At 29.5% G+C, this 9745-nt stretch overlaps 1 protein-coding gene across 1 annotated transcript; it reads right to left on the reverse strand.

Annotated features, from left to right (window-relative positions):
- Window positions 1–489: 489 nt before the first annotated feature.
- Window positions 490–3236, reverse strand: LOC111296166 (dnaJ protein homolog). The gene is made up of 7 exons (XM_022890280.2): window positions 3168–3236; window positions 2912–3070; window positions 2255–2420; window positions 2017–2158; window positions 1637–1913; window positions 1315–1513; window positions 490–1070 (listed from the first exon to the last, which is right to left on the reverse strand). Exons 2-7 carry the CDS (start codon window positions 3059–3061, stop codon window positions 751–753), a joined length of 1254 nt encoding a protein of 417 aa, XP_022746015.2. The 5' UTR covers window positions 3062–3070; window positions 3168–3236; the 3' UTR covers window positions 490–750.
- Window positions 3237–9745: the final 6509 nt, after the last annotated feature.

Consider the following 9745-nt stretch of genomic DNA (forward strand, 5'->3'; position numbering starts at 1 on the left):
AAAAATTGAAAACCGACTATCAATTTAAAATTATAATATTCAATCCAAAAATAATTTTTTTTATAAATGCAATTTCAGTTAGGATATTAAATTCATTATATTTGACTCGAAAGATTAAAAACCAAAAATATCCAAATCAAATCTCATTATATATTTTTATTAATTTTTATATTTTTTAATTTTTTTAAAAATAAAAAAAAAATTATTTTATACTTAAATTTTTTAAATATATTAAAATATTATCATAAAAATTAAAAAAAAATTAATTTTTATAATCTAATAATCCTGATTGATCGAATTAATCAATTCGAATCAATTTTTTTAAAAAATTAAATTCAAATTCGGATGACTCTTTAAAACAAAAAATCCACGATACCACAGATTAACCACAATAACTGAATCAAAATCAAACCATTATCGCTCTTAGATAATAATCCTAAATAATTTTCTCAAATTTAAGTGAAAAAACAATAAAAAATATTCCAAACATCACACGAAGCAAAAGGTAGCATACGATAACAAGTATGTCAAGTTCCAAAGCTAAATCCTTCAATACATTATCAGTTTCCAAAACATATCACACGAATTCCACTAGGAAAAACTTGTACTCTATATAAAAAGACTAGCAAACAACAATAATGTTGAGAATCTGATTCTCAAGTAATTTTGTTAAACCATAATACATTCCGTACCTTCCCACATCAGGCCAATTCCTCAGCCAAGCCACCGCCTGCACTGACATTTGTTCTATCATTGCTGAGCGCATTGCACCCTCTGGGCACCACCATGCATGTCCTCATCTTCCTCATAAGCCTCTTGAGCCTGTGCCTGCTTCCTGCGCATCTCTTCCTCAATGTTAACATCGTGTAGAGTGGTTTCCTCACACTCATCCAGCTCCATGTCAGTCAGCTGGACTGAGGTCCTTGGAGGTAGAACAGCCTCTAGTGCCTTGCACTGGTCGGGGGTTAAGGAGTCGGGAAAATCAACCGTGAAGTGAATGTACAGTTTACCCCTCATGAATGGCCTTTGATACATAGACATTCCTTCATCATTTATGGCCTTGAATTGATCTATGTTATACAAAGAAGAAGTATCGAAATCAAATGCACATAAAACAGGGACACCAGTTAGAAAGATTAATATCCAATAAACACCAATTAGAATGACCAATACCCACTAAATCGTGAAGATGGTTCATTTTAAATCAATTAAATTCAAAAGCTAATGATACAACCCAAAAGTAACAAATGTGCACGGTATTTGATCAAAAGGAAAGGTGAAGTCTATCCAAGTTGGCAGAAATTGCCCACTTACCAGGCTTAACCACTTCCCCAGGTTGTGACTTGATGAGGAGTTGTCTGCCATCTAGGTGGGTCAGTATAAACTGGAAGCCACAAAGTGCTTCAGTAAGTGTCAATGTATGCTCTACAAATAAGTCATCACCCTTTCTTTTAAATTTGGAATGATCTTTCTGCTGTAGGACAAATACAATGTCCCCAGTGACTGTGTCAGGCTACGAAAAAGAAATTATTGTCAAACAACCAAGTTAACAACAACAAGAAAGATGTATTCAAAGATATAAAACAAAATGCCAAGTTCGTAATTAAATTGCAAAAAACAGATTTATCGGCCATACTGCTTCATCAGCTTCTCCTGGGAAAGTAATCCTCTGTCCATTCTGCATACCCTTTTCAACAATAACCTCCAAGACTTTCTTCTCCTGCACAACCTTCTCACCTTTGCACTGTGGGCAGCGATCCTTGTCATTGATGGTCTCACCAGTACCCTTACAATCATTGCAAGGATGCTGCATTTGTTGGATCATGCCAGGACCAAGTTGTCTGATGGAAACTTTCATTCCAGAACCTTGACAACCAGAACATTTCATTGATGCACCTGACTTGGACCCTTTGCTGCAAAATTTTCACGTAAAACAACTTCTGTTAACATAGACCAAAGAAAGAAGCAGTCTAACCACTATCAATGCCACAAACTTTACTCAATTCAAATACTAACCCCTTGCACTTAGAGCAAATTATGTTGCGTGAAAGAGAAAGCTTTTTGGATGTTCCATTGTAGAGATCTTCCAAAGAAACCTTGAGGGGATGGATTACATCCTCTCCCCTTCTTTGTCTTCGGCCTCTGCTGCTTCCACCGCCTGCACAGGCAACCAAGCTTTTAGCTCAAAGTGATTAACAATTCTAAAATTTTAATCACCAAAATTGAAATAGCAAGTTTTATTTCAAAGTCTCACCACTAAAAGGATTGCCACCAAAGAATGATTGGAAGATATCAAATGGGTCATGGGCACCACCACCTCCACCCATTCCTTCTTTAAGAGCGTCCTCACCATATTGGTCATATATCTCACGCTTCTCCGGGTCACTCAGCACCTCATAAGCTTGAGCCAACTCTTTAAACTGAATTCCAAAACACAACCATATTCAAGCAAGCTACTTTCTAGACAAGTCAACAACATTTAATCCAACATACTCCAACCCCCAAAATTTTTAACCATTGTAGAAATAATTGGACTTCAATTTTATCAACCTTTCAAACCGATTCATGACCAATTACTTCATTCAAAACAAAACAAGAAATTCAAAAAGAATAAAATCAAAGCATATGCTAAAAATAACAGATCAGTTCATAATTCGCTCCACTCAACAATCAGAATCAACAAAACAAAAAAATCGCAGTTGACTAATAGACCAAATCAACTGTGACTGAATCCGCTGGAGGCTGTTGGAACAAAAAATTCCATGAATTCGGTAAGTCCAGTGCGGATAAACCTGTTCGATCATCCGGAAAGAGATATACTGGGCAAAACTCAAGAAACCCTTTCCACTTAATAAAAAATAAAAACCAAATCAATCCATAAAGCGAAAAAGAAAAGAAGAAAAGACAAAACCTTTTCAGGGTCACCACCCTTATCAGGATGGTTCTTAATAGCAGCTTTTCTATAAGCCTTCTTCAAATCATCTTGGGAGGCGTTCTTCGATACACCCAAGATCTCATAGTATTTGGTATTATCGCTTTTCTTTGGTGCTCTCCCAAACATCTTTTTTTTCTGATCAGATCCCCAAAGCACAAAACAAAAATAACAATAAATACCCACAAAAATCAGATCATAAAAAATTTTGAGATTTAAAGGAGAGAGAACTAACAGATCTTGAATGGATATGCGAGGGTTGAAGAGAGCCACAAGAGCGCACGCGAGACGGCGAGAAAGAGAGAGGGGTATAGGAGTGGTTAGATATTGACTTATATGGGTGAAAATGGACGGTCCAGATCTAAAGTCGAAACACTTTGAGATGTAGCTGAGAGGTAGGCGTTTGTTTTCATTCCCATTGGAAACTGAATTACAGAAGGATCTAGAATTCTCAACAGTTCTCATCGATTGAGGCCCAATCTGGGCCGTTGAATTGGTCCATTTGTTGTTTGAATGAAAAGCGGTTAAAGACTGAAGGATGGTCGTGGTTAAATCGTATCACTTTGGCAAGGTTATTTGGAAAGGACGTATCTTACCCAAATTCAAAAAGGAATTTTATTTTTTACATCTATTTTAAATTTATTAGAATTGGTTTACTTGTCTTTAAAAAATATATATTTATAAAAAAAATTATTTAAATATATAAAATAAAAATTACTTATATCCATTAAAAAATTATGAGAATGAAATGAAATTAAATTTGAAATATTTGTTATATATAAATACAGAATATGTATAATATAAAAAATTAAAGATGTGGATGGAGAATATTTTACATATCTAATATTTTATATATTGGCATCCCTATTATTTAATTAAATTATTTTTTAGTTTAGGTCATGTTCAATTTAAAATATTTTATATTTGAATTATTTTAAATACAAAATATTTTGAATTTGAGTATATAATTACATTATTCAAATTATATATTAATTAACTTACAATATATCTACGATTTTGATTGTTGATATTATAAAAAAAATCTTTATGATGTAAAAGTGTAAACAAAGAAACTTTTATTTATAATCTATAATTGTAAAAATTGAATTTAATTCTAGTAATAGAAAATAATTTTTTAATTTATATACTTACAACTAAAAATACTTTTAATTAAAAATAGATAACCTTCAAAATTTATAAAAATATAAATAATTATTAAAAAATAATTTTAAATTATTAAATATTAACACATTAAAATTTTGTGTTATATTAATTTTTTTAATAAATCAATAGTTTAAAAAAATTATAATCAACTACAAACAATGAAAGTTGATCCTAATCTATGCAAACAGTTAAAACTATCCCCTACTTATATTATATAGCCACATAAATTTTGTCTTAAAAAACTATTTGATGGTATGAAGTTAATGTTTATGCTTGAAGATAGAATTAATTTTGTCATATATTATAAGTTCTGAATTTTTTTTTTTTGGCTTTGTTTTTTCCTTTATTTTTCATTTTTTTTTATTTTTTTATTTTGTTATTTATTGATTTTCTTATTTAATTGTTTATTTTTTTATTGAGATAAATATTTAAATTATTATATTAAGAATGTACTTTAATTATATGAAAATATAAAAAAATTCTATTATATTATATAGCCACATCAATTTTGTTTTAAAAATGATTTGCGGACTACTTTTGGAGCTAATGCATATTTGAAGATAGAATTCGTTGGTATTTGCCTATCAAGCCAAATCAATTTTGGTTCAAACATTATCATATTTGTGATATTTTAATATTTAAAATCTAACAAAGGTCTTAATTGTTTTATCATTAAGCTTATATATATATATATATATTATTGTTGATGCTTAAATGATAATGTCCTTGGAATATAAACAAAATTTTGCAAAGAAATTACAATGAAATCGTAATTATGATATCATTATTGCATAAAAACTATATATTCCAAAATAGTTCATAGTCGATGTTTTATCAATAAAATGATATTAACAAAAACTATTGAGATTAGTACATGATTACACTTTTGCTTATGAAGCAAGTAACTATTCTCATAAATTGAAGTTTGGGTAAACTTAAGATAACATTTGGGTGCTCATTGTAAAAACAAGTTCATTGAACATGACCCAAAATGATAATGCTATATGGTAATTCATATAGTGTATATAGCTATATTATCATATGATAGTTATATAAGTGATTATTTGATTTGAGATTATTTATGATCCTATATGATGAGTGTTATACTTTAACTTTACTTTACTTATGGTTCTAACCAAGATTGTTTCAGTCAAGTATTTTTAGGTATAACATGAGGCATATGAAGATATATGAAATAATCAATATGGGATTCATCACTTTATTTAATCAAAACGATATCTCAATTAATTTAAAATTGTTATAAAACTTATTTGTAAGTTAATATCTATGACAAGATTTAATATGTTTGAATAATATTGAATAGACACTAAACCATACTCAATACTTAAGTCGAGATGCTTAGTGATGAAATGATATTAATTATACATTAAGACCATACACAAATAGGTTATCAAGCTATATTGATTTTCTTTAGCAATTAGGGATCATGATAATATAACTAGCATTAATCATGATCTATAAACATGAGATTGACTAATTGGAGAATTAGTGATAAAGTAAAAATGTTTGATTTATCTAAGCCAAATATAAAGTATTACAATACTTATTACCGTCATACTAAAGAACCTAATTGATCACACATAAAAAGATAATTTTGAAGGATTAAAATTACGATAAATTAAGTTAGACTTAATGTGGTTTGGGTTAGACCCAAATATACAGAAAATAAATGAGAGACACAATGTTTACTTGTTATGTACATTCAATTAGCATAAAATCTAATTAGGAATTATACTACTTATGCATAATTCTAAATTGGCCAAACCCCCTATAAAATGAACATTAGCCACCCTACAAACTAATGCTAAAAAAAGCTAAGATCTATTCTAAGAGAGAACACTATCATCTTATGTGTTGAGAACAAAAGCTTGAGATACAAAAAAAGAAAGTTTTTGAAATACTCACTAGCTAGAGTGTAGGTCTTGTTTCTCACATCCTTAGAGAATGTTCTTTTATAAATGTTCGTGTAAATCACCATTAAAGGCTACACCTTTAAATAGCTTTTTGGCTTGTAAAAGAATTTAGGTGATCACTTGTTTGGAAAAATGCAAAGTTAACACTAAAGGTAACCACCATTGGCTGAAACTCTTATATTGTTTTATGTGTAATTTTATTGATTGATCTTGACTTTAAATAGTTAAAAATTTTAAAATTCCATTGCTATAACTCTGTATGTTGATACATAATTCATTTCAAATGGTATCAAACATCATCAACATAAATTACACAACTTAGAAACTTGTTTAGTTATTCATAATATCAAAACTATTTTGATTACTATCTGTTACTGTTATGTAGAGACTGAAAATTTGAGTTTTTCTATATTGTTTTGATTGGATTCTTTTAGAATATCAAAGCATGATGTCTCAAGATAATTGGATATGAATTTAAGATTTATGAACATTGTTTGCATTGTCTATGAAGTTTTTGTTTACAATCTGTCCACAAATAGGAAAATCCTACTGTAGTGATACTGCAAAAATTATTTCCAACTCTAAGGCTATTATTTTGCTACAAAATTTTAACATATAAAATAGACATATTGATTATCATTGTGTTAAATTTTGAGAATTTTTTGAGTTAATTTGGTTATTCAAAAGTTGATAACAATTTATGACTGGAATTTTGTCAGTGGTGGCTGGACATGTATAATATGCATGTGATGCATAAAAAGATCACATGTGATTATGGTAATTGACTTTCTTGATACAATTGGTATTCTTAAGTGTTAAGAGACTTTAAAAACATATTCATCAAAGTTTTAATGAAAACCAACTAGTAATCAATGTTGGAAATCTTATAAAACTTGTTCACCAAGATTTCAATATTTGCTTTCTTAATCATCTAGTGTATTGTTTTTGTAAAAGCTTAAGTAATTGTTATTTATGATTAAAGAATCATGACTAGATGCATAAAAAAGCATGGGAAAGAGTTTAAAACTTTTGTACGATAGCCTAATAAAGGTGGCATAGCAACCAAAGCCAAACATATTAAGTTTTCCATCTAAATAACCCTCACCACATGATACTTTCCTATTTTGAATAGTTTTCAGCCAAACCTTATTGCAATGTTGATTCTTGTTGAATTTTGATTTCTAAATGGTTTAAGTTTAAGAAATTTGATTTCATATAAAAAACTAAATTAAATTGGATTTTCTAAATTATTTGGAATTTATAATTAATAAGAAACCATTTTACTACAAGACATAGTTGGACTAGAAAAATCCCAAAACATGTATTTTGACTTGGTTCTAATTGATCGCCTCAATAAAAAACCACACCAATGATCATAGGCTTTACAGATGTCTAATTTAAGTGTAAAACAACTATTCTTCCACTTCTTTTTTTTTTAGTGTGTGAATGAGCTTATCTGCAACTAATACATTATTAGTATTTAGTCTCCATGAAACAAATACACTCTAAAATTCATTAATACACTGAATAAATGAATTTTGAATTTCAATAGGTTTTTATTTTTGAAGAAAGAAAGAATTTATTTTTAATTAAACATAATTAATTTAATTTTTATAATTATTGGGTTAATTAGTCACATATTTATCACATGATTTATTGGTAAAAAAAAAAGGTACACTTTATCTATTGGTAAGGAAGAAATATGGTATACGACGATTGTGTATTTACTACAAGCAGCTTAATGCAATGACAATTAAAAGATAAATTTCCAATTCCAATAATGGAAGACTTGTTAGATGGATTGAATAAAGCCACGTACTTCTTCAAGATTGATTTATAGTCAGGATAATGGCAAATCAAAGTCAAAGCTGAGGACACCCCTAAAATAGCCTTCAGGACTCATTAAAGACACTATGAATTGAAGGTAATGCCTTTCGAACTTACTAACGCATCTACCACTTTCAATCATTGATGAGTAATGTGTTTTCTAAGTACTAAAAAAGTTTGTGTTAGTATTTTTTTGATGATATATTGGTTTATAGCACTACTCTAAAATAACATATCTTACATTTGAAACTTGTCTTTGAGGTGTTGAGACTTCATCACCTATTTGCCAAGAAATGCAAATGTTTCTTTGGTCAAAAACAAGTTAAGTATCCCGGTCATATCATTTCAGCATATGGGGTTGCAACTAATTCTGTCATAGTAGAAGCAATGATGAATTGGCCACTTTCTAAATGTTTGAACTCTCTAAGAGGGTTCTTTGGAGTAATTGGATACTATAAAATTTTGTTAAAGGATAAGGAGTTATAAGTAACCCCTTGATAAACATGTTGAAAAAATATGGATTCCATTAGTCAAGTGTAACAACAATAACAATATTTCAACAATTTAAATAGTAATAAGTAATGCCCTAATACTTGCACAGTAGATTTTTTAAAACCTTTCTATCTAGAAATGGATGCTTGCTTTTTAGGAATATGAGTAGTTTTGCTACAAGAAAAAAGATCTATTCCCTACTTGAGCAAAGCATTGAGTCTTCGACACACTAACTTCTCTATTTATGAGAAAAAATATCTAACTATTTTAATGATAATTTTTAAGTGGAAACACTATCTTGAAGGTAGACCATTCATTATCAAAACTGATCATGAGGTCCTAAAATATCTCTTAGAAGAGAAGTTGACTACCACTATTTAGAAGAAAGGACTTACTAAGTTATTGGGTTTGAATTACACTATTCAATACAGGAAGGGTAAAACAAACATAGTGGTTGACGCTTTATTAAGAAAACATGAAGAAAAAAAAGGGCTATATGTTTTGCATTCAGCCATTCTTATGCCTAAATAGGTAACTGGAGTGGAACAGAGTTATGAAAAAGATACAACTACCCAAGAGAAAATCACAGCTCTTATTATAAATCCTACAAGTGATCTTGACTATTCTTTCAGTAATGGAGTACTAAGGTAAAAAGGCAAGGTTTATCTTGAAAGTTAAGGTCTATTGTAAACTCAAGTATTGCAACTACTTTATGATTCACCTTAGGGAGGTCATTCATGAATCCAAGTAACATATTATATACTCTAACTTTATTTTTGTTGGCTTGAGATGATAAAACAAGTGCAAGATTATATGCAACAATGTGATGTGTCTCAAAGGAATAAAAATGAGCATGTTGCTTATCTTAGATTACTACAGCCAATTTCAATTCCTATATAGACTTAGGAAGTAATTCCTATGGATTTTGTGGAAGGATTACCTCAATATCATAAATTCAATTATATTACGGTTATCATTGACAAATTTACCAAATATGCACATTTTTTACCTCTTTATCATCTTTACACTACCTTAGATATGGTTAAGGCATACTTAAGTCAAATTCATAAACTTCATAGAGCTTTAAAAGCTGTTATATTATATAAGGATAAGCTTTTTATTAGTTCTGTGTGGTAAGAATTGATAAAGCTATTAGGTACTTTTTTATAATTTAGCACAGCCTATTATCTAAAGTCAGATAATTAGTCTGAAAGTTTGAACCAATGCCTTGAGTAATACCTAAGGTGTATGTGCTTTCTTAAGCCAAAAACTTAGATTCAATGCTACCTTTAGCTGAATAATGGTACAACACTAGTTATCATATTGCCATAAAAATAAGTCCTTTCTAGGCTTTATATGGATATCCACTATTTGGTTTTCTTGGAATGTTAGTAAT

The sequence above is a fragment of the Durio zibethinus genome, chromosome 12, assembly GCF_047325235.1.
Source record: "Durio zibethinus cultivar Kanyao isolate XHJ-2024 chromosome 12, ASM4732523v1, whole genome shotgun sequence".
Classification (NCBI taxonomy): domain Eukaryota; kingdom Viridiplantae; phylum Streptophyta; class Magnoliopsida; order Malvales; family Malvaceae; genus Durio; species Durio zibethinus.

Bases quoted from the DNA above. Each gene is read 5' to 3' on its own strand.
- LOC111296166 (XM_022890280.2), bottom strand. From the start codon at position 3,061: ATGTTTGGGAGAGCACCAAAGAAAAGCGATAATACCAAATACTATGAG. The intron at 2,159-2,254 runs GTGAGACTTTGA...TTGCCTGTGCAG, and splicing joins TGGTGGCAATCCTTTTAGTG to GCGGTGGAAGCAGCAGAGGC. The intron at 1,514-1,636 runs GTATGGCCGATA...TCTTTTTCGTAG, and splicing joins CAGGAGAAGCTGATGAAGCA to CCTGACACAGTCACTGGGGA.